At 40.7% G+C, this 25,799-nt stretch overlaps 2 protein-coding genes and 1 long non-coding RNA gene across 11 annotated transcripts in view; 1 reads left to right on the top strand and 2 right to left on the bottom strand.

Moving 5' to 3' along the window:
* Positions 1–861, bottom strand: part of LOC139155837 (serine/threonine-protein kinase TAO2) — a 54,811-nt gene extending 53,950 nt beyond the window's left edge. The window contains exon 1 of the mRNA XM_070731156.1: positions 629–861. The gene's annotated coding sequence lies outside the window, so the exon portion shown is untranslated. The remainder of the gene's footprint in view (positions 1–628) is intronic.
* LOC139155841 (uncharacterized) lies at positions 223–13,075 on the top strand. Of its 3 annotated transcripts, none has more exons than XR_011557124.1 (3): positions 223–278; positions 5,457–5,621; positions 12,879–13,075. It is a non-coding gene; the product is annotated as an uncharacterized lncRNA (long non-coding RNA). The 3 variants fall into 3 exon arrangements; XR_011557122.1 differs by lacking the exon at positions 223–278 and adding an exon at positions 635–783; XR_011557123.1 differs by lacking the exon at positions 223–278 and adding an exon at positions 986–1,162.
* On the bottom strand, positions 3,780–25,518 carry LOC139155839 (insulin-like growth factor-binding protein 3 receptor). Of its 7 annotated transcripts, XM_070731168.1 has the most exons (7): positions 24,735–24,866; positions 24,364–24,482; positions 5,462–5,628; positions 4,501–4,714; positions 4,296–4,404; positions 4,108–4,219; positions 3,780–4,007 (listed from the first exon to the last, which is right to left on the bottom strand). In XM_070731168.1, the coding sequence occupies exons 3-7, from the start codon at positions 5,618–5,620 to the stop codon at positions 3,879–3,881; spliced, it is 723 nt and encodes a 240-aa protein (XP_070587269.1). In that variant the 5' UTR covers positions 5,621–5,628; positions 24,364–24,482; positions 24,735–24,866; the 3' UTR covers positions 3,780–3,878. The 7 variants fall into 7 exon arrangements, with proteins under 7 accessions (XP_070587269.1, XP_070587267.1, XP_070587268.1 ...); XM_070731166.1 differs by lacking the exon at positions 24,364–24,482; XM_070731167.1 differs by lacking the exons at positions 24,364–24,482; positions 24,735–24,866 and adding an exon at positions 9,097–9,185.
* Positions 25,519–25,799: the final 281 nt, after the last annotated feature.

Here is a 25,799-nt window from a genome sequence, read left to right as displayed (position 1 = left end):
ACTGAATGGAGCGCGGCGCACGCGCAGTAAAAGTGGGAAGGAACAAGACTCGGCTTCATTGGATTGTCTTAGCGTTAATAGGCGGGGATAAGTTTACACTGACAATATGTAAAACTAGGGGAAGGAATCTTGAAATTTGCCCCAAGAACGGGATTGGACGAGAAACATCAGGAAGGGCAAATGCATACAAGATCAACATCTTGGTTGAGTGGAGGGTGGGGGTAAATAACGGCCCTTCAATGAAAGAAGTCAGATTGGGACGCCCGCGTGCCCTCAAGGTGTGCTTTGATTGGGGCAATATGGGAGAGCTTGGGATTTGATTGGTAGGCCGAGGTAATTAAAAGGCGGGGCTTCCATCACTCAGCTGTTACTGGGGCAAGAATTAGATATTGTTTGGCGCGCGCGGGCGTAGAATTGGCGGGCGGCGGGAAGAGGGGGGGCAGGCGGGCAATGACAGCTGTTCAAAGAGGGGAAATAAAGGGCGCGCAGGGCGACAGTTAAACCGTCACTGCAGGGAGCTTGGGTGCATGCGCGCGCTGGAACTCTCGGCCAGAGGGCGGAGCTGGAGCCTCCCTGTCACGGAAGGCCCAATTTCGTCTAGTCCTCTCAGCGCCCTTATTCCTCTCACCTCATGTGCAGTTTTAACGCCTTTGATGCCGGCGTGATTCAGGCCCGTGCCGGGCGGGCCTCCTCCTTTCTTGTCAACACGAAGAAGTTGAAGTTAGGCCACCCGCTCCTCTTGAGGCATAAATATCAAAATTCCAAGCAGCTGACGAAAAGACGGTAGAGCACGCTAACAACTGTACATTGGGTTAGATGACGGAAAGCCACCACCGTTTTGAAAGAAGCGCGTCATCCTTCCTCCCCTCCTCCCCCCCCCCCCCGAATCACATGAATTGGCCTAACTAACACCACCGAGGCCGGACTACAGCGGCGGACCTGGGATTGTTTATCCCGGTGACGTCGTTGACCCGGGTTGGCTGGGATACTGCGAGGGTTTCGCGTCCAGCCCGCCTTCCGCGAGGAAAAGGGAGTTCTTTGGTTAGGTTGTACTTAGGGCATGTCGAGGGAGTGCCCGAGATCTTACACGTGGCCCTCGGAGGGAAAGAACAAGGGAGTCCAGAATGTCGGTCAAATGTGGCAGCAAGTTCTGACATGAAAGGTGGAGGGAGGAGAGCAAATTATAGAGCTTTAGTTAAAATAATTACAGCAGATTGCTTAACCAAATATAAATTCCTTGTGTGTCCACACTCGGCCAATAAAGAATTCTATTCTAAAACTATTAGTGAAGAATATTGCAGCTTTTATGTAGAATAATTGAAAAGGGTAACAAGCGGCACAAGAGACCAGACTACCAACTGTCAGAAATGGTGTAGGCAGGATCTCCTGCTTGGGCCAGGGATTGGATTAGAGATGACCTACAAAGTCCCTTCCAACTCTGTTATTGGGTTAAAATTCAGGCCTGGGAAACATAGCTGCAGAAAGTACGCTGGGTACATAGATGGGAAACAAACTGCAACAGCATGGAAAATTAAGGTACTATAGGTTAGATAGGGGTATTCTGTACCCTTTGAAATTTTGATGTTACTCCAGCGATGCTCATGGGGCAGCAGTAAGCATGTGCAGTTGTTAGATTTAACATATTAATTTAAAATGAGTACAGGTAATCCTCAACTTACAGCCACAATTGAACCCAACACTTATGTTGCTGAAAAATTTAAGTGAGATTGCTCTATTTTACAATTTTTCTTGCTATATTTGTTAATGAATCATTCCAGTTGTTACATGATTGTTAAGCTTCCCCATTGACTTTGCTTGTTGGAAGATTGTAAAAGGTGATTACATGACATTGCAACTATCATAAATATGACTCAGTTGCCAGGCATCCAAATAAATGGTCATAAATTGAAGACTACCTGTAATAAATTAGTATATAAGTAGTATAGCTGTGAGCTCATTGAAATTCAAATATTTACACTATTTACCTATTCTTTGTAGATGCACTAAAACTGGAAATGTATGGGCTTTGGGGAAAAATTATATTAATAGAAAGGATAGCATAGAAATATTTACATTTTATTTTTATGTTAGAGTCTGCTTTGGGTACTGTTCTTGGATAAGGTAAGTTGGCAGTAGTTGAGATACAGATAATTTTTGAATTATGGCACTGTTGGACAGGAATTTTCATTACTAAGCAATGCAGTTGTTAGGTAAAACATCATGAGACTGCGTCACTTTGTGATGGTAAATCTAGTACTGTATTGCCATCATTAATCAAATCTCACCTGTCATTAGGTGAAGACTCCCCCAATCCAAGCCATTCCTGGCTTTGTTTCTCCCAACCCTGAACCTTCAAAAAATAAGGGACTGCCTCTTCTTAAAATCTAGCCATTCACCTTTCTGCCCTTTTGACTGACCTGCACAGTAGCATTCTTCAGTGGCTGTGCTAGTTGGACTGGGGCTGAAGTAGATATCTTAAACAGGGATTTAAACAGCTGGTTGTCACCACATCTGGGCCTCAAGCTTGTGAGGCTGCTGTTGGTTGTGCCAGGCCATCTTCCCAAGGAAAGCTTCTGAGGACTTGTAAGAACTGTGTACCTGCTAATTTCCAAATAATGCACTTTATTCTCCAGTGCTTTGGAAAAGCCTTCTGAAGCATCATAAGAACAGAAAATACTAATTGAATGCCATAAGGGCCTTGGTGTGACTAATAATTGCCTTGTATAAGACTAGGCATGTCTTGTTAGCAGCTGGAGAAAGAAGACTAAGATCAGGTAGGTGTGGTAAGACCTGTGGAGTATAGGATGGTGAATGCTTTGTGCTATGGTGGCCTCGCTGCTCCTCTCAACAGCATCAAGGCTGAAGTAGAGGCTCGATGATAATGGCAGCCTGCTGAAGGCCCCTGCTTCTACTTCAGCTCAGCTATGCTGCTAAGGAGTGCTGCTATGCAGGATAGACATGGTGGAGGAATTGAAGTGTCCCTGCTGTTGTGTGAATTGGTTATCAAGCTCCCAAATTTTGATCATAGCACAAGGACTGCAAGGGCTGTAACTTTGGGAATCAGGTGTAAGTGTCATTTGTTCAGCTGTGCCATAATTTTGAAGAAGAGTTGAATGAATGTTTGTAAGTTATTCCAAGGACTCCCTATTGATCTCTTGGTGTAGTACCATAAGACATTGTTTCCTCCTTGTGGAAAATCAACCAGACTGATTTCCACCTCCAGAAAAATGCTGAAAAAGGTTAAAGTTTCCCATTATTATGCTTGGATTTTCATTTTTATACTCATTGCCTACAAATATATTTATTACACATATTAATATTGGTACCAGATTCTTTGTTTTATGCTAAAATTGAAAATAAGCAATATGAATACAATTTAAATGTGAAAATACAGGTTTGCAGTCCTATCCTTTCTCCATTTTAATTGAGGCTTTCTTCTAAATATTAAACTACCATTTAGTTACTGAAAACAAGCAAACCTTGATGGAATATGAGGATTTCTTGTTTGCACATTGCTTGATGCTATTTATATTTAAGCATGAAATCCAGTATTATGTAGGTAATTATTCCTAAGTGGAATTTTAGTGACAATAATTTATTTAGATTAATTATACTATTCGACGATATATAGCTCAAGTCCTGTAATATATACCGTAATAAATATATTAAGCAATTTGCATTGGTTGAATAGCCACTTAAAATACAAAACAATTACATTTTTTGTATTTAATAAATTGTTTATCATATCTTTTGAGAACCAAAATAGTAGCACACCAACCAAAAATAATGAAATTTATATGGTATAGCTGTTTAGAGAAAGGAGGACACCTGAGTACTGTATTCTGGAATGTAGAATGAATAGCAGTGACTTGATCCATTTAGATTTGGCCCCATTTGTTTTTGGGGAGGCGATAATATAGGCCAGCTGCACAACACAGCATGGCACAGAGGCAGAGAAGGAAAGCACTGGTCAGGAGGAGGCGCTGGCTGCAAAGGGTACGATCCGCCTGAGAGTAGAAGAAATTATAGTGAATCATCTTCCATCCATATATTGTGGAGCAAGCCAGATATTGCCCACAATACCACTGCCCATATTTACCTACCTACCTGATCTAGCATGCTGGTTAATGCAGGATTAGTTTGATAACGTGATTGATAGCAAATCCCTGGCATTTCCAAAGTCATGCTTTGTTTCCCTATTACACATTTTGGTGGCTTTCTGGGAACAAAATGGAATATTATATTAATGGATAAAGAAACACTGTTTGTGATAATGCCCCTTCTTGTTAGCTCACCTGGTCATGGGGAGAAGGGATGAAGGTGCAGTGATCCTAAGGCAATTTTCACGGGATAATGAATTTGTGATAACAGCTAAGAGATGAATTGATTTCTGGGCATCTGGACCTGTGGATGCAGTAAATGGAAGGAAATGTCAAGAGAAGGTGAGCAAGGAGTCAGAATTCTTGAGAAAATACTGAAATAGATTTGGTGATCACTCACCTCTGAAACCCAATTTTGTCCCACTGATGGTCAGACCTAAATGTGTATCATTGGGAAGATCTGTACCATTGTGAACATCAAAGGTCAAGCCAACCATGATAGATACAGTTGTAGGAGGTTCAGCAGTTGAAGGAAGTGATATGACATTTCCCTGAGTTTTATTTGTGATACAGAACATTAAATGTGCAAAAGATTTCAGCAGAGAGTCCCAATCCTTAGATATAAGGGAAAACTGAATGAGCGTTGCTTCTACTCCCATTTTTTTCTTTTTCACTTAAAATATCTATCCAATTCCATATGACCTTGCCTTGTTAATTGTTATTCAGAAGCAGTGGTAGGTTGCTATCTGTTCACCCCTGTTTGAGTGAACTGGTAGCGTGAATGGGGACAGGAGGCTAGGCTCATCCATCACAGACGATTTGCGTGTGCGCAGAAGATTTTGCACATGTGCAAAGCATAAACATGCATATGCATATTGTCAGTCCCAAACCGGTAGCAAAGGTAAGTGAAACCCACTCCTGTTCAGAATAGAGGCATATAATACAATGAGGGAGTCTAAATTTCTGAATTGTAGATAGCAATAGCTAAAACCTGAATTTAAAAATTTGCATTTTTGCTTTTTTAAAAAAATTTTTTTTGCTAGAAACAAAGTATCTGAATGGTAAGGTTCCCTTTTGGAGAAAAAAATATAATTTTTTAAATTATAATTTAGCTATACTGTAAACAACAATAATAAAATAGAATTGTAGCCAATCAGTTTGAAAGTACAACTTCCAACTATCCTTTTATTAGAGAAAATCAACCTATACCTGGAAAACAGCAAAGGAAAAATAGTGCCTCCATTACTGTTTTTCCTTTATCCTTCCTAGATTTTTTTGCTTTCTTCTCTCAAAAATTGAAATCCAATTTCATGCCATGTTCTGGTCTAAGTTTTTATTTAAATGTCTTATCTCTAGCTCACCTCTTTGACATCAGGATTATGAATATCATGTGACTGGATGTAGACAGCAAAACCAGCAAAGGCAACAGCCAATGAAAGGAGGCAGAAGAAGAAGGAGACCAGAGGTGGATGACGTTCCAGGCATATACGCAGGGAGGCCAGTAGGGAGCAGATGACCATGGTAAGCCCTAGAGGTGAGGGTAAGAAGGATGTAGTATCATCCTACCTCTAGAACAGTTTCCCAACCTTGACTATTTTAAGATGCATGGACTTCAACTCCCAGAATTCCCTAGCCAGTATGGCTGGATGGGGAATTCTGGGAGTTGAAGTCCATACATCTTAAAAGGGTCAATGTTGGGAAACATTGCTCTAGATTCTAGAAGAAACTAAAACATTTCCTGGGGAGACTACTGGAATAGGAATTCCTCAGCAGGAATTGTTATTATATTTTATACTTACCTCTTGTTCTTATTTACCTGTCTTCTCGCATTTACTTGGGGAGTGGGGTGGGGTAAATGGGAGGGGGGTTTAAATTGTTTTACTATAAATTGAATAGGATGGGGTAGTATTAATTGGAGTAGATCTATTTGATGTATGGTTGAGGAAGAGTATGTATGATTGAGATGGAATGATTGAATGGATATTAGTATTGTATTTTTATTATTGTATTAAATTAAATTAAATTAATTATTGTAATTTTAATTAAATTAAGTAACTTAAGATTGATTTTAGTAATAGATATGATTGAAAGATAGAATATTTGGAATGAATGGGATGAGAAGGCTCAGTTTGCCTGGCGGCCTGGAGGCAGGAGTAGTGGGGGAGCCTATCTCTGGGGTGGAAGAGGGCCAAAATATTTCGGTCTTGCTGGGGAGAGACAGACATGAGGTAGGCCGCTCTCAGGAGAAAAGGGACCGCTGCTTGAAAGCGGTTCCTTGTTCCAGCCTCATGGACTCAGCCCGTAGAACTGGTGACAAGCGAAATCCAGACCCTGGACTCAGGCTGCGGCTGCCTAATGCCAGGTCTACTGTAAATAAAGCTCCCTTCATCCAGGATTTACTTCTGGAGGAGGAGGCAGACCTGGCATGTGTGACTAAGATCTGGCTGGGCCCAGAGGGAGGAGTTCCTCTCTCAGAAATGTGCCCAGCCGGGTTCCAGGTGTGGCACCAGCCGCAACCTCAGGGAAGGGGGGGGGGGGAGTGGTAATTATAGCCAAGAAGACCATCAAGTTTTATAGGCTAGCTGCCCCTGAGATTGCGGATTGTGAGTCCGTTCTTATGAGGTAGGACCTAGGGGTACAGGTGGACCTGTTGCTCATGTACCTGCCTCCCAGCTGCGTGGCAACAGCCCTGCCAACACTACTCGAGGAGGTAGCCAGGGTGGCGGTGGAGTCCCCCAGGCTTATTGTCTTGGGAATTTTAATTTGCCATCGCTTGGTGAATCCTCTGGGTTGGCAACCATGGACCTGACCCAAGTAGTGCAGGGCCCAACCCATGAGAGGGGGCACACTCTCGACGTGGTTTTCCTCTCAGGGCAGTTGAGTAATGATCTGATATTAAGGGGCTTAGAGACGTTGCCTTTGTCATGGTCAGATCATTATCTATTGTAGCTTGATTTTAAGGCTCCAATCCTTCCCTGCAGGGAGGTGGAATTGATTAGGAGGTTCCATCCCAGATGCCTGATGGATCCAGAAGGTTTTCAAAGGGCGCTTGGGGTTTTGCCGGATTCACTTGTACACAGTTTGGCAGAGTCCCTTGCTGCAGCCTGGAATATGGCTGTGATGGAGGCCCTAGACCAGTGGTTTTCAACCTATGGGTTGGGACCCCTTTGGGGGTCGAATGACTGTTTCACAGAGGTCACCTAAGACCATGAGAAAAGGCAAATTTCCCATGGTGTTAGGAACTAAAGCTTCTATTCTGGCGCTTTGGAACATATTTTTACAATCCGACCAATCAAACATTTACATTGGGGGTGTCCTTCTGACTTTCCTGCCAATCAGCTTAAAGCTCTGTTGGGAGAATTGGTGCTAGACTTATGGTTGGGGATGACCACAACATGAGGAACTGTATTAAGGGATCGCGGCATTAGGAAGGTTGAGAATCACTGCTCTAGACCGAAGAGAGATCTCCTTGGTTTACTGAGGAGCTCTGGAGAATGAAACGCCAGAAGAGAAGTCTAGAGAAGCGTTGGAGGAAAACTAGATCCGAATCTGACCGAACACTTGTAAAAGCTCATATTAAGATTTACAAAGTGGCGATCAGGTCGACAAGACGTGCATACAATGTCAGCCTGATTGTGTCTGCAGAATCCTGCCCTGTCGCCCTGTTTAGGGTGACTCGCTCCATCTTTAATCAAGGGGGAGTTGAGGAACCCTTGCAGAATAGTGCTGAGACATTTAACAATTTTTTCGCAGATAAAATTGCTCAGATCCGGATTGGTCTTGACTCCAATTGGAATTCCGAGTTGGCTGACAATAAGTCAGTCGAGGTGACAGGGGCCCTTTTTAGTCCACCTGTTTGGAGTGAGTTTGACCTGGTGACACCTGATGAAGTGGACAAGGCCATTGGAGCTGTGAGTTCCGCCACCTATTTGTTGGACCCTTGTCCCTCCTGGCTGGTTTCGGGCAGCAGGGAGGTGACAAGGAGCTGGGTCCAGGAGATTACCAACGCTTCTCTGAGGGAGGGGTCCTTCCCGGCTCCCTACAAAGAGGAACTTGTGCGTCCCCTCCTCAAGAAGCCTTCCCGGGACCCAGCCATATTTAACAACTATCGTCCTGTCTCCAACCTTCCCTTTATGGGGAAGGTTGTTGAGAAGGTGGTGTTGCTCCAGCTCCAGTGGTCCTTGGAAGAAGCTGGTTATTTAGGCCCTCGGCAGTCAGGATTCAGGCCGGACTACAGCACAGAAACTGCTTTGGTCGTGCTGATGGATGATTTCTGGCAGGCCTGGGATGGGTTTATCCTCTGTTCTGGTGCTGCTTGACCTCTCAGCGGCTTTCGATACCATCGGTCATGGTATCCTTCTGCGCCAATTGGAGGGGCTGGGAGTGGGGGGCACCATTCTACTGTGGTTCTCCTACCTCTCTGGTCGGTCACAGTCAGTGTTAGCAGGGGGTCAGAAGTCAACTCCTAGGTCCCTACCTTGTGGGGTTCCTCAGGGGTCGGTCCTCTCCCCTTGCTCTTTAATATCTACATGAAACCGCTAGGAGAGATCATCCAAGGGCACGGGGGTGAGTTACCATCACTACTCTGATGATACTCAGCTGTACATCTCCACCCCTGTATCCACTCAGTGAAGCAGTGGAAATGATGCTGGAGGCTGTCAGGGTCTGGATGGGTGCCAACAGGCTCAAGCTCAATCCAGACAAGAGGGAGTGGCTGTGGGTACTGCCTCCCAAGAACATGTCCATCTGTCCATCCATTAATCTGAGGGGGGGAATTATTGATCCCCTCAGAGAGGGTCCGCAACTTGGGTGTCCTCCTCGATCCACAGCTGATTTTAGAACACCATTTTTCGGCTGTGGCGCGAGAGGTGTTTGCCTAGGTTCGACTGGTGCATCTGTTGTGGCCCTATTTGGACAGGGGTTTTTTTGCTCACAGTCACTCATGCCCTTATCCCCTCGAGGTTCGACTACTGCAATGCTCTCTACATGGGGCTACCTTTCAAGAGTGTTCAGAAACTTCAAATCGTCCAAAATGCAGCCGTGCAAGAGGTTATGGGCCTTCCAAAATATGCCCGCATCTCTCCATCACTCCATGGGCTGTATTGGTTGCTGATTGGTTTCTGGACACAATTCAAAATGTTGGTTATGACCTATAATGTTCATAGGATCAGATTATCTCCGAGACCACTTTCTGCCGCACAAATCCTAGCGTCCGGTGAAGTCCCACAGAGTTGGTCTCCTCAGGGACCCATCAACCAAACAGTGTCGGCTGGTGGGGCCTAGGGGAAGAAACTTCTCTGTGGGGGCCCCGGGCCCCTGGAATCAGCTCCCCCTGGAGATTTGCACTGCCCCCACCCTCCTTGCCTTCCGAAAGAGTTTAAAAACACATCTTTGCCGCCAGACCTGGGGACATTAGACCTTCCCCCGACCAACGAATATCGTTAGTGTGATTATTGAATGAATGCAAATGAATGTTTTAAAGTTAGAATTGTAAAGAATCTTTTTAGTATATTAATTGGTTAAACTGTATTGTTATGTTTTTGGTATATGCTGTGAGCCGCCCTGAGTCCACAGAGAGGGGTGGCATACAAGTCCAATAGACAGACAGACAGACAGTCAGAAAAAATTGAAACAAATCTTTCATTTTTGTATGGTACTGTATTTCAGCTTTTCTGATTTCAAAAGTCAAAGTGAATGCAAATAAATCTATTGATTTAATTTCATTATTGCTTAGATAATTTAAACTGATGAAAATCTTTCAAGGGACTATACACTCAGAAAGTACAAAGGAAGGTTGCTTGTTTAAGATTACACTTCCATTGAGATTGCCATGAAATGAGGAACTGACTTTTTAATCTGTGCATTCAGATATGGGAATATTTAAAGAAAGATTTCTAATCTGCATTCTACAGTTACATAATCAAAAGAAAAAGGTTGCATATTTCTGCCCACTGATTTTCAAAATGTCTAATTCTCTCTATTTGAAGACATGTCTATTAAAGTTAAAAATAGATAAGTTTCTTCACCATGCCAACTGGATGAATCTACTTGCAAGAGAATTTGTAATTTAACCTGACATAATTTTGTGATACTTTCATGTTCAAGACAGCGTCTTATTATCTTATATTGTATTTGAAGTTAGCAGATTACAACAATATGAAATTGGGGGGAAATTAGCTGGAATTATGGCGGTAGAGAAGTGGATATTTTATCTGATACTGTAATTTCATCAAAATCATGTTCTGTCTTAGAACATAAAAATACAAAACTTCATATCTGAAAATTAACTACAAAAGATATTCTAATAAACTGGCAGTAGCACAAATATAGAAAATTAAACATAATCTTCCCAGCCATCTATCCTATGGTTAATGGTAAACAGATAAGAAAGCAGAATACTTAAAAGAATTTGTCCCAGTTCGGAGGAATGGTTGGTGAGGTTGACACATTTTTCTGAAATGGATAACTATTAGAGAAAAGACATTATCTACATTGATTGCTGACTAAAAGATCTTATGGACGTTTTGCACAACAATGAACTTGTGACTTATAGTTTTGATGATAAAACTGGATAAATTATAGAAAGATGAGTACCGTAATATGTAATTTTAGGACAAGGTGAAGAATATTAGAAGCTATTTATACTTTTTTCTATACCATCTACCTACCTACCTAACTACCTACCTATCTATGAGAGATGTCTTGTCCGAAGGACAAAACTCCTCCTTTCAATCTTTAACTATGCCTATTACTGGTAGAAGAAGCAAGGTTATTTCTCTTGGTCCATTTTATGGGCTGCCAACAAGCAAGTAAAATGATCAATACATAGAAAACAGGCTATAATGGTGAGACTACTTGATAGCTCAGAATTGGAGACCATCAGCCTCCTCAAGAAGAAATGGGGAATAATGGAAGATTGGCTCAGAGAAAAGAAGGCAAGTGGTAGGGCTAGCTCTGAGCCTTCTATAATGTAGCTAATATTTTTTTGGTGCCCTTCTGACAGTTTTTCTGTCCTGATGGACTAGGCTCCAAATGATGTCAGTTGCAGTTACATCCAGGGACCCGAATAAACACCAGATGACATCAATAGCAGTGCCACTCAAGAAGCCAGACCAGGACTAGACAGTACCAACAATGGCAATTTTCCAATGACCCGTACTACTACAGAATTTTAAAGATCGTGGAGATTTTTTTCTATTGTTTTTATTGTTAGAATGTTAATAGAACTGGAAGCACTACTTTAGACACGTGAAATTCTTTTGAGCATGGAAATCAAAATGGATACTTTCAAAATATTGCAGAACAAAACAAACGAACATTTTATAGTATGAAATATGCAATTAGCATCTTCATTAAACCAAGTCTCCAAAAATAAATAATGATTGCAATAGGAAGGCTCCACTACAACATACCAATAATAAGAATGAAGTTATACATATCTACTTTTTAGATGCTGTAATTTAATTTCCTTTTCTTTATAATAAAGCCACATGCTTTAATTTTGTGAGAATCCCATTTTTTGGTTATGTACTGCTCTAAGGGATATATTAACATGAATCTATTGAGGGATGGAGCTATGAGCTAGCCTAGGCAGGCCTAACAATGGTGACTCAGAATCCTGAGAAAATAGGCTACTACTGACTATAATCCACCCATATAGAATATGGAAGCTCAAGCCCTGCTAAACAGTTGAAACATAGGAAATACTGGATTAGCTCAGGGGAAAAGAGGCTACTCCAGAAGAAAAATCTCATCTAGGAAATCCTACTCTTCTTCAACTTTTGCTTACTCAGAGTTGCTTTTGTGCCCATGTAAAATATGGAGATACAGAAAGAAAACTAACACAGAGTATAATATTATTATTATTATTATTATTATTATTATTAATAATAATAATATTAATAATAATAATAATAATCCACCCTTCTCCTTGTGGACTTAGAGCGGCTTACAATAAAACATAGTAAAAAATTAAAAAATACCCCAATATATAAATAGTAACATTAAAAAGTTTAAACCCAATAAAACAACACACATCACTCATACATACTAGTGGCTGAGATGGAGGACTATCGCTCTGACCATATTCAGAGACAGAAAGACAAACAGAAATATAAGAGTGCCTTTAGGCATTTAAGTGTTCAACAATATTAGGGTTTTTTGTTTTTAACTATGTTTATTGCACTTAAAATAGAAAATAGAAAATACTATTAGCAATCATTATCTCTGGCAAGGAAGTACAGTATGCGAGATGTCTGAAGCCTATTCAATGATTTCAGTCAGGTAAAATTCTGATGATTTGATGTAATTTACTTTCACATCAAGTGCTAAGTAATACAGTATTTATTTTCAGGAATACTTAACAGGTCAGCTAAGATGCTTAGTGTGGACGTAGATCAGCAATCCTACTATCAGTGACTCTAACAGATCACAAGATTCTGTTAAGGTTTTACAGTATTACCTTCAGGTCCTACTCAGATTTTAGAATGTGATTTCTTATAAACAGGTAAGCCTGTTGCATCTCCAACATTGCAAGGAGGTTGTACCTCCCTCCCTGGGATATTTTGGTGCAGCTACTTGTAATTACATTTTGTATTAATGAGCAAGTAGCGCAAATCCAGCAGATTATAGAACAGACACAATATTGCACTGAGTGTCAGGCCGAAGCCATCATTTGGAGTTAAAGACTTTGACCTTCTACAGTAGAATAGTATTGTTACTGGGTGGGGAAGTTGCATGAGAGGGAAAGTTAATAGCCACAACAAATTCTTTTCTTAGAGTCCAAGGTCATCCTTTGTTCTGCATCAGCGGATGTAAGGAGGTTGGTGGAATCCCTGCAACTGGACTGGTTGTGATGAACTTGTTGGTGTGGGGACGAGAGATGAACCTTAACCTGGGTGGAGTATTGGAAGGAAATTAGCATCGAGATGGCTACAATGTAACCAACATGGCTCTGTTAATAAATCGAACCTTGGATGAGAGAAATGGACTGCAGCTGATTTATTTCTCAGGTGCTATTAATCAATTTGGAGCGCTGACACTAAGTATAGAAAGTTGTATTGGAAATTGAGGCTGCAGCTGTCTGCTCTATCATCACTTGGTTTTGATAATTTGGGCAAATGACCATTTCACAGGGGTCACCTAAGACCATGGGAAAAGACAAATTTCCCGTAGTGTTACGAATTAAAGTTTCTATTCCTTGTAACATATATTTACAATCCAACCAATTAGGTATTTACAGTGGAGGGGTCTCTCTGACCTTCCTGCCAATTAGCTTAAAGCTCTGTTGGAAGAATTGGCGCTAGACTTATGGTTGGGAGTCCCCACAACATGAGGAACTGTATAAAGGAGTCATGGCATTAGAAAGGTTGAGAACCACTGCTCTAGGATAAGGCATGAACAAATTTATCCAGGACAGCAGAAATTATAAAAGGAGTTTGCAGCTTTATCCATGGTTTATGGAGTGCTGGCACAGAGCTACTTGTTATTCAAAAACAGAAATGGACTACCCATTAAAAGCCTATCTTACAGGTAAAGAATTTGGGGGAAGCATGCTGACTACCTTTGTAGAAAATGATAAAATGAAACCCTTGTGTTACTTCCAGAGATCAGAAGGTACAGGAAAAAATAATATTCATCCATTTATTATTATTATTATTATTATTATTATTATTATTATTTAGATTTATTTATTATTTATTTGATTTAGAGACTGGACTACAGGTAGTTCTTGACTTATGACCATAATTAAGCCCCACATTTCTGATGTAAAGTGAGCTTTGCCCCATTTTATGACCTTTCTTCCCAAAGTTAAGTGAATCACTGCAAGTGTTAACTTAGTAACCTGGTTAAGTGAATCTGGCTTCCCTGTTGACTGCTTGTCAGAAGGTCACAAAAGGGGATCACATGACTTTGGGACACAGCAATGATCATAAATATGAGCCAACTGCCAAGCATCTAATTTTTGATTACATAATTATAGGGGTGCTGCAGAGGTAGAAAATGAAAAATTGTAACTTTGAATGGTCACTAAATGAACTTGTAAATTGAGGAATACCATAAAATTTTGTATGAGGCAGGAAACAGAAAATATTAAGTTTTTAGGCCTGCTCATAGACAAGTAGCAAGCAAAGCAGAGGCAAGAATCTAGGAAAATGCCTCTCAAATTGATCAGAGTTTTATTGGGGGGGGGGGGGGAGAGGGGAGGTATCTGCAAAAATGTTGCAAACCTGGAAACCACATGCAAGAATAGATGGTGGGGTTTTTTGGAGGGTTTTTTTAAACAAACTACTGTATTAAGTTGGGCCATGTGCTAGAAAAAGAAAAGAAAGATTCCTCTCATTCTTTGTCTCCAGAAAGAAAGAAGCAGCTCACACTGAAGAAAACTCACATTTGGACATTTGCTCCATAGAACATGTCCCTGCACATGATACTTTTCCCAGAAACTCGTTTAGTCACAAAAACTGAGAAAGCCATCTGGAATCTTGGAATCTGAACATGACCCAAGGTTTGAGAAATTGATTGAAATCAACATGAGGTGACATTTTCAGCCATGAATCTGTCGGCTTTAAATAGTTATAACATCTTAAATAGTACTTCCTATTGGAGTGAAGAACCAGTTCTGAGCGAAGAACGAGTTCTGGTTTAAAATGTTCCCGTTTGGACCTTTCAATCCCAGAATACAGTACTGTATTTATGAAAACTACACCAATACACCAAAATTCTTATTTACATGTATTTATCTGGGTGATCTCATTAGATCTCCTTATATGGAAAGAACAGTGAATTCTGTCACTTTGATGCCTACAGGAATGGAGTTTCATAATTTCACAGAGTACACATACCCTTGAAATATGTTCTGCTACAGGGAATTACTGTCAACATGAGAGAAACTATTTCTCTCATGTACATCTGGTGAGGAACACTTAATAACCAGGAGGCTAATCCCCAGGACACTGGCAGGACAAGAATTGCAGCTTTGGATTCAATGCCATGAGCTTGGTTCTATCTCAGGCCATTCCACCAAGCAGCCTACCTCCCAAGATACCAAGTAAAGGAGATAAATTGTGGCTAATCACAGCCAGAGAGCAAGTCAAACATGATGCAGGAATGATAATGCCATCAAACTATTAGTGTTTCTGAACAGCTAAAATTGAGGATATTGGCTGTGAAAGCCCTTTTATATTAAGTTAGTTGTAGCAAATATTGGTGCAAACACATAATATAATTAATTGTCTAAACAATCTGGGTGGAACCAGGTGAAGGAATCTTTACAAAAAGCCAAACAGCGACAACCGAATGTATGTTTATTCATATCAACGGGGTTCCTAAAGGGATCTCTGTATAGCAGTTAATAGCAAATTATTTCAGGACAAATGGTTCCAGTTATAGACTACAGGAGACTGCAAAAAGGTGGGGATTTCCCTTCGATCAATCTATGCAAGAGCAGGTAACCATGAACTCAGATGATTCATTTCAAGACTAGAGAACAAAGGCAAATGATGCCCTGTTGGCACCAAAGCTACGGAGTCTACGGAGAGGGGCGGCATACAAATCTAATTAATAATAATAATAATAATAATAATAATAATAATAATAATAATAATAATAATAAAAATTCCCTTCCATGCCAGTGCTATCCAAACATAACAAAGATATTCAAGCTGTGGCTGATTTTAATCACTCCATTCTGCCCTAGCATCCCATTGTTCTTTGTCCAGATAAATATGATGACCTCCTGTAGTATGCACTGAAATAGCCAACATTATCTCTTAAGATCCAGTTCTTCACTGGAGTCAGATAAGGTTGCATATTTACAAGTTCCGGCCTGGAATTTGAACAAGAATTTTTTTGATTTCAGACTCTAAATTATAACTTTGAAACTGAATGGGAACATTCTAGCAGTGAAAACCTTGGCATTTTGGAGACCAAATATCACTGATTCATCATATGATTTGGTGTGCTTTTGAATATGGGAGGGGGGGGAGAGAGGATAATTGTGCCACTAGCATCAAGGCATCTAGAACTATTGGGATTCTTTTCGGTGGGCCTGGATAGAATTTTAGCAACTAATAGATTACATAGATAGCAGTTTGGGACTCAGTCCTTAAAGGTAGATGAGGAACATCTTTATCTGACCATTCTCAGGTGTGCTTCCTCAAAGTCACAGCCTCATCTCATCCCAGTCCATGTGACTAGATATTGAATCTTCAAACTCTAACGCCTAATCACTTCAAATCCCATTAGGCTAGTGGTCCCCAACTTTTTTGTTTGCATAAAATGCAACTTCGGGCCATAGCCCCCGTGTTAGGAAATTCCTTATTAACATTGGGCCTCTTTGATAAGACTAGCTTTGCTATAAGGGTCATGAATGACAGGTCTTTTTTATTTTAAACCTCTATATTTCATTATGACATAATGATGCTAAGACCATGCCCTGTTTTATGCCCAGGATCACCCCAACTTCTACCAAGCACAAAATCATGCTATCACAGATAATCTGGTCTCATGCCATGCAGAACTTTAAAGGGGATAAGCAGCACTTTGAATTGCATCTAGAAATATATTAGAAGCTTCACTTGCAATGGTACTACAGAAGGAAATTTTAGAGCACCAAAACTGTGTGTGATGCTACGATCTATACCAGTTGAAGCTTCCCAGTATTGTATCAATACAAAATTGAACGGGTCCAAAGACGGGCTACAAGAATGGTGGAAGGTCTTAAGCATAAAACGTATCAAGAAAGACTTAATGAACTCAATCTATAGTCTGGAGGACAGAAGGAAAAGGGGGGACATGATCGAAACATTTAAATATATTAAAGGGTTAAATAAGGTCCAGGAGGGAAGTGTTTTTAATAGGAAAGTGAACACAAGAACAAGGGGACACAATCTGAAGTTAGTTGGGGGAAAGATCAAAAGCAACATGAGAAAATATTATTTTACTGAAAGAGTAGTAGATCCTTGGGACAAACTTCCAGCAGACGTGGTTGGTAAATCCACAGTAACTGAATTTAAACATGCCTGGGATAAACACATATCCATCCTAAGATAAAATACAGAAAATAGTATAAGGGCAGATTAGATGGACCAGGAGGTCTTTTTCTGCCGGCAGACTTCTATGTTTCTATGTTCAAGGGCAGATCCTTGTAGAGCATGCTTTAAACATTCAATTGGAAACTGATAAAGGAATGAGTGATGATGGAGCAGATATCTTCTATAACACTATAGATTATTCACACTTTTATTTACATTATAAAAATTCAGGTACTCTAGTATACATTGGTGTAGCAATATTGTTATCATATAATCAGGCCATTCACACATTGAAGTTGAACTAAAAGGGTGTTCTAAAAAGGGTTCTTTTCAAAATAGGAACAATACGCAGCCCTGATCTGGCAAGCTCTTTTCGTAAGTCCAGCTTCCGACAGTGGCACCCTTGGCCTGGCTGAAGCATTCTGGGTATCAGCAGCTGTAGGACTCTCTAATGGTTCTAGCAGCTCATCTCCTTTGATTTCACAAATATTGTGTAAGATGCAGCATGTAGATATGACCACAGGAATGAGCTTCTCTCTCACATCCAGTCTCATTTGCAAACATCTCCAGCGAGCTCTCAAGACCCCAAAAGCTCTCTCCACGCACATTCGGCATTTGGCAAGCCTATCGTTGAACTTTTCTTGGGCCTCAGTTTTTGGTGCTGGATAGGGTTTCATTAGCCAGGGGCGAAGTGGGTAGGCATGATCTCCAATGACAACAGGAGTCATTGAAACCCCTTCAAGAAATGCTGGAGTTTGTGGGCCAAATGTGCCTTCATCCATGCTGTTGAAAAAAGGAGAGTTATGCAAGATGCGGGAATCATGGGATCTCTCTGGAAACCCAACATAAATATCAGTGAAACGAGATTTACTATCTACTAGAGCCTGCAATACCATTGAATAGAAGCCTTTGCAATTAATGTAGGAGTCAGCGGAGAAGGGAGGGCAGAGGATGGAGATATGGATCGCGTCAATTGCACCAAGGCAGTTGGGAAAGCCCATATCCTTGAAGCCTTCCATAACACCTTGTGGATCGCCCAAGAGAATTGTTTGGGCAAGGAGCCTACAATTTATTTCCTCGCAGACTTCTTCGAAGATTGAGCAGGCTGATGAAATCCCCACTCCAAAGAGCTCCGAGACAGTCTTGTAACTGTCGTGATGCGCAAGTTTCCAAATGGTGATGGCCACCCTCTTCTCCACAGGAATGTGTGACCTCATGCCAGTGTCTCGCCGCTGTAAGGCAGGCCGCAACTCCTCAGCAATATACATCAGTGTGGAGCGCGACATTCTGAATAAAGAAATCCAACACTTGTCATCCTGTTCCGAAGAAATCATTCGCTCCCACCATTCGCTACATCTGGGGAGCATCCAGTGCGATCGCTCTGACAGAGCCATCAGCTCGTGCTCATAATGCAGTGCGGGTGAAGATGAGTACACCATAGTGACCACAGAGACTATAGCATTGCGGTGAAGCCGTAGCAAGGCTCTCTTACGACGGACGCTTGCTGAGAGGATGCGCCTCAGCACTGTGGCCGAACGGCGAAAGCGCCTCCGCTGAAGGATCCTTGCTATGGCGAATATCACAGTACGCCTGTTCAGCATCCATTGTTGCACTAGCAATTGAGAGGTTTGAACACAAGTAGCAAGAAGAGCCAAGCACTCTTGCTCCATTTATCCAGCTGGTTTTATCAGTAACAGCAGGTCCAGGAGGAGATGATGAAGTGACAGAAAAGCTTTCTCCCCTGGTCAAGGCACAGATGACATCACCAATCAGGGATCACTCATTGAGCAGTCCAATGTACTTCATTTGGATAGGCACTGTTGAATTTAAGGGTAACACACATTGTAACTAATTGGCTCTAGTTCATCAAGTGTCATATTTATAATCCAACTGTGAAGGTCTTTAAAAAAAAAAACAGTAGAAAACTTCAGCCACTCATCAAGTTTAGCCATTACATATTCCCCATTTAAAAAATATTTTAAACTTTTAGAGAGTCACATATGGCTTTTCCATAAATATTTCTCTCTTTTTTTAACAAGTATTTCAGCTGGCCAACTCTAAGTTGAACATAATACATTCTCCATATCAAGTCATCACCGAGCTAGCACGGCTGAATCCATGACATCTTACAACTGCAATAATACAGCCTCTTTATAAGTTCTAGGCCTGCCAATAATAAAGGGAAGACACTCTATATAGGCGCAGATACACACATTCTCTATATATATACTTGATAGTGCATCCCATTTGAAGTGAGCAATATAAAATACTATATTATAGAATGGAAGGATAGAAAAATGGGGACAGATCAGTTAAATCAGGAATACCATACAGAAAGTCCTTGATTTAAAAGCACAATTGGGACCAGAATTGTTAAGTGCTTTGCTTAACAGTGGAAATTATAGTCTCTATTGTGGTTGTTCCAAGTTAAGAACACTTAACTAATTGTTAAGTGAATCATGCGTTTTTATGACCCTTTTTTGCCGAAACTGTGAAGCAAATCACTGATTGTTACATGAATCAGATGATTGCAAATTAATCTGGCTTTCCACATTGACTTTGCTTGGCTGGAAGTTGGCTGGGAAGGTTGCAAATGCTGATCACATGACACAAACACCCCCACCCCCAGACTTTACAATTGTTATAAACACATCCTGGACACTTAACATACTTTTTGGAGTATTAGACACACTCCCCTCCCCAAAAGTGGGTGAAAATTGCTGTGCATTTACCCTCCAAATGTTGAAGCCCCACCCATCCACCGGCCCCCCTCTGTCAGCTGTTTTCAGCATCAGTGCATTGCGTTTTTGGCCTCCGCTATATGCGGAGGGCAGAAATCTGACTTACAGAAGTGGCAATGTGGTATGGCAATCCACACAGCCTGGCCTGGAACCGGCCAAAAATGTGCATGGAGGCCAAAAACAGGGTGTGTAGAGACCAAAAATGCGACGCACAGAGGTGGCAATGGGTTAAACTTGGAATAGCTGTTTAGCAATATTCTGGGGGGGATTTGATCCAACTGCCAATCAGCTGTTTGTGCTAAATCAGGCTGCGATAACCTGCTGAAGCTAACCAGGCTGTTTGCTATTTGCTGCAAGGACGGTAGCCAGATGAATACCAATGGATGCTGGTAGGTAGAGGCAGAATTTTTTTCCCCTTGCTTTCCTCCCTAAAAACTAATGTACATCTTATATTCCAGAGCATCTTTTAATCCAAAAAGCACAGTAAGCACCCGAACTTTGATCATGGGACTGTAGGGAAGCTGTGTTGGTCATAAGTACAAGGACTGATTGTAATTCACTTTTTTCAATAACTTTGTAATTTTGAACTGTCGCTAACAAATGGTGTAAGTTGAGGACCATCTGTAAGGAATTTATTATTCTAAGACTATATTATATTCTGCAATATAATCCTCAAAGATCTCCTAAAACAACTATTCTCAGACCATCTGGCAGGGTGGAAAAGGGATACCCCGCTATTGCTAAATGGCAGCCTTTATGGAAATGCAGCAAATGGGACAAAAGCAGCTTTGAACAGAAAAGGTAGTCTTGATTTAAATGTGAAGGGCATATTGTTCAATACCTTATTATTTTAATTGTATTTCCCAGGGATAGCTCATTTTCTAATCAATTTGAGACTCTTTCAATACAAAGTCCTACTTTTTCACTTTTCAAATGCTTCATTTAGTTATGCAACCTGTTAGCACATTCCTACCTTTGCCCATCATGGATAAATGCCCATGATGGATGCTATAGCATCCAGGTTGCATGAGCTGAACAGCATCTTCATGTACAGTCCTTTCAGGCAAACAAACAGCTTTATTATTATAGGAATCTTTACGCTTGTGATGTAACAGTAAAGGTACTGAGGCCGACAATAAGTGGCTTGCAAAAAAAATAATTAGTAAATCAATGGTACAGGTAATCCTACTCAACACCTTGTTTAGTAACTGAAGTAACAATGTCATTGAAAAAGGTGACTTATGACTATTTTTCATACTAGTTCATTGCAGCATCCCCATGGTCATATGATCAAAATTCAGACGTTTGCAACTGGTTCACATTTATGACAATTGGAGTGTCCCAGAATCACATGATCCCTTTTGTGACCTTTTGGCAATCAAAGTCAATGGAGAAGCCAGATTCTTTAACAATGTGCTACTAATTTAACAACTGTGGTGATTCACTTAATAACAGTGGTGAGAAAGGTCATAACTTGGTGTAAAACTCACTTAACAAATGTCTCATTTAGCAATAGGAATTTAGGGCTCAATTGTGGTCATAGGTTGAGGGCTACCTGCAGGCAAAATCAAACCAAGAACCTGCTTTATAGTTTTATCTCTTAAATTGTCTTGTTATAGAACTTTGTTAAAAAAATAACTAGATAAACTATTAAATCAGGCCATTAGGTATTTGTTGAGAAAATTAATATTAGCATCCAGCTTGAAGGTTATATCAACTGTACCACTTATTTAGATGGTTTTTAAAAAAAAATAAAGTTTAGAAGCTTAACACTACAGACTAATACAAAGTAAAAAGAAGAAGAAAGGAAATCAAGGAGAAAGTTAAAAGGGCAAGGGGAAAAAATAAAAGATAAAAAAAGAAAAGAGTAGCTTCTTTACAGAATTAGAAATGATTAGAAATTTACTTCTCATTCTAGAGTTGCAATATGACTCTCTTTTTGTAATCTATTCTGTCTAGTCATCAAAGTCACAAATTTTAAGTTCATTTTTCTATTTCACGCCAAAAGCCTAAAAAGGGGTTTTGGTCAGCAATAAACACAGATATTGTCTTTTTTTCTCATCAAAGAAGTAAATTTATCCATTTCAGGCATTCCATCATCTTTCCCAACCATTCCTCCATTGTGGATAGTATCAACTGTGCCACTTCATTGCAGGTTACATGGACGTTTCCAGCATTACCCTATAACTGGTGCAGAGGCTTGAAACCTAGGAGTTTTTTCTCCCTATAGCCTGTTACTAATCAGAAATAAAAGACATTATTAGAGCTCACTCGTCATGTGCAACCCATAACAGCTCAGTAATTTAATGGGCTGTCAGAGTCCAAATCCTACCACAGCAGGCTGTTGCTCTTCACTGTCATTGTCCTGGCCTGCTGCTTTGTTTTGTGTGCGCTCACTGCGCTGGCATGTGATGACCATACAGGCTTATGGAAGGAATATTGCAATGATGCTGTTGTTTGTCTATGCTGGTTAGCACTAGGGAGGTACACAGAAACAACTGCACTGAGATGTAAAAGAGTAAACAGAGTGGAGATTGTAGTCATGGCAATACAATATTTTGGTGCAACACGCTTTGTTTTTGTCAACCATTTTTTTATTACATTATAAGGGGGTTACTAATAATTTTAAACATTCAGTACTTGTTGCATTTTTGTATGTGTATGAATTTAGCCTTCTCTTTAGGATATTTTATGTAATGTGGCTGCATTCATTTGAGTTTGAGATCCCTTTCTGTTGTTTTCTAATTAGAAAAGGAAAGGAAATATTTTTATCAGGTTTGCAGAAATGCTGTTACATGGATTGCAAATTGCATTATACAGGTAGTTCTCAACTTATAATCATTTATTTAGTGGCTGTTCAAAGTTACAATGGCACTGAAAAAAGTGACTTTACAATCTTTTTTCACACAATCATTGCAGCATCCTCATGGACACATGATCAAAATTTGTATGACTGGCAACAAGTTCATATTTATGATAGTTGCAATGACCCATCATCATATGATCACCTTTTGTGATCTACTGACAAGCAAAGTCAGATTGATTAACAACTGTGTTATTCCAGTGACTTGCCTAACATTGTTAAGAAAACTCATAAAATGGGAGCAAGACTATCCTAATTGTCTTGCTTATTAAAATAAATTTTGGGCCCAATTGTGGTCATAATTCATGGACTACCTAGTATTTTTTAAATAGTATTTTTTCCCTACATTTTAAACTGTCAAGCCATATTTTTTGTAACCAAGACACTGATCACAACAGTTGTATAAGCTTTTGGGAGCATTATTAATTTTTATCCCACCTTTCTTGTCAAGTTTGATTAAAACAAGATGTTATATAAAGTTGAGTATGTAAGAAAATTAAAAAATGTTTTGATAATAAAGACGTGGGGTCATCTGTGTTTTGTTTAAATGATCCCTAGAGGCAGTATATAAATATTTTAATACTAAAGCCAAATGAAGTATGAAGTGGAAAAGATACAGTTCATAAATATATTTGCTATATTCATGAGCTATAGTTAAATTATTTCCCCCCATATTAATAGAGCAACAGTCAGAGTTACATTGCTGTATCTTAATGAAGTGCACTTTCCCCTCACCACTTCTGGACTCTCATTTCAGCCTGAAAATTAAAAATTTGAAAAATTTGCTTCACTTCCCATCCAATTTTTTAAATCCAAATAAAATGTTATTGGTCTTTTAAAGTTTTATTACAACCAAGTATTTTCTTATATATACTAATCTTGGGTAACATGCTTGAACCATTCAGAAAATCTATTAAAAACTGTTCCAGATCTTTCTCTGGAACACAAAGTATGAATAATTAAACCAATGCAATACTGTACATGTGTAAGGAATATGTGTATATGTGCAATGAGTAAAACTGCCTCATAATAATCAGGGACATTGATTATGAGATGAGAAGCAAGAATTGGTAGTGAGATATGGTTAGAGTGAGATAAGGGAAAAATGCAGACATTCTGCTGATTATGAACAAGAGAAATGATGCATATGCGAGAAAAGGGAAGAAAGTAATTGTTTTGCCACCACTCCCCAAACCCTATTTATATCAGACTCCTGCCCATTAGAATATTTTATATACGTGTGGAAGTGCAGTGATGGGAGGAAGGAACAAAAAAGGACATCAATAAAGGGAAATATTTGTAGCTCAGGGTCAACATGAGGGATTTTTGGTGGCACAGTGGTTACAGTGCAATACTGCTGACTGCTAGTTCACCAGTTCAAACCTCACCAGGCTCAAGGTTGAGTCAGCTTTTCATCCTTCCCAGGTGGGTAAAATGAGGACCCAGATTGTTGGGCGCAAAATGCTAGTTCTGTAAACTGCTTAGAGAGGGCTAAGTGACTTGGTATATAAGTAAGTGATATGGCTATTCTCTGAGTTTGCTTGTTTTCTTGCAGATGTTTTCTTACCCTCACAAGGTAACATCTAGCACTAGCACTGATTATTATTTGATTCTTACATGCTAACCTGGCTACAGCTGCGATCCATTTTTCTTCTTCTTTCTAATGCATGTTTTCCTCATTCGGGCTCAGTGAAGGGCATGCATGTGACTTTTATTTTCCGAACAAGCCTCCGAGGAAGAGCTGCTGAGAAATAAATGCCCGACCTAAAGGCTCTCCAGTGAATTCATGAGGAATGGGAGCCTTCCCAACCAACCCTCTCGCCTAAACCGTATGGCGAGATTCAGGCATTGTCTCGCTCTACGGCAGCTGAACCGAAATTGTTAATATTCAGCCACCGGCCACTGATCGAAAGTTCTGCTTGCGAGACTGGGGGGGAAACCCGCTGGCAGGAGAAGAAAGGGAATGAAGGGCATCCCAGCTGCGGCCACGTCTTACCTCCCGCCACCTTCTCCTCTCCAAAACCGCAGCTTCGCCGAGGCCTCCACCGGCGCCGGAGGACGCTACTGTCCCTTTAAGAGAAAGCAGCGCCGCCGATTCCTCTTTGGCGGGGCGACTCGATAATTTCCCGATAACGGGGGGGGGGGGGGGGGGAAGAGAAATGACGCCTTCCCGCGCGCCGCCGCAAGTCGTCACGCCGCCTGAATGAAGGTCGCTAAGGAGTGACGTAATCGCAAGCGTGTTAGCTGGTAAGCCACGCGCACGTCCCGCGCTGACGCTTTTCTCCCTGGAAACACTTCCGCCCCCCGCGTTTCCCAGATACGTGGATCCTTACGCCCCACTCCGGAACAGGTTGCCGTGACCTCGTATCTTCCGAGAAGCAGAGCTTTCCACCCCCCTCCCCCTCCTCTCCCCTCAGTGGAGCCCTGTATCTTCCGAGAGCCATTTTGACTGAGGGTTACCGCGCACACTTGAGGGAGTTCAGGCTGAACATGGGGAGGGGGAGAGGAAATAGTTGAAGTAATCGTTAGAAGTCGTTCATTTTTACCCATCCTCCGTCCCTGTTATTTTTCTCGAACAAGCCGTCCTTTCTAGTAGCCCGCAATCCTTCCTTCCTATACTGAGAAATCAAGGATTTACTTTTTATTCAGTGGCTTCTTAGTTATCTGGGAGAGTCAAGATATTCTCATTTTTAAGATGACAGCAAGCGTACGAATTCTTATAAACAGAGTAACACCACTTAAAAAAACCACAAGGCTTACCTTTAAATGTTCCAGATCATGTAAAATTCGATTGAATTTTATCAATTCATATAATATGGTCAAATGGTTAACTTTCAGTGGAGAAATCTAAAAAGGCACCAAACAGCTTTGCTGCACTAGTAGGCTACTTTATTCTGGTTAATTCAAATAAATGAAGATCAGTAACAAAGAATTGCTTCATCGTTCACTGAAATACAGTCTTCCACTCTTAGAACTACCCTACATTCTTTGGTGCTCAGTAAGCACTGCAGCTTGCTAAATATATTAGAATCTTAAAAGGCAGGACATTTCATGACAATGC

This window comes from Erythrolamprus reginae, unplaced genomic scaffold, assembly GCF_031021105.1.
Source record: "Erythrolamprus reginae isolate rEryReg1 unplaced genomic scaffold, rEryReg1.hap1 H_7, whole genome shotgun sequence".
Classification (NCBI taxonomy): Eukaryota; Metazoa; Chordata; class Lepidosauria; order Squamata; family Dipsadidae; genus Erythrolamprus; species Erythrolamprus reginae.
The sequence above is the reverse complement of the archived record's forward strand: the minus strand, read 5'-3'. Positions and strand labels throughout refer to the sequence as shown.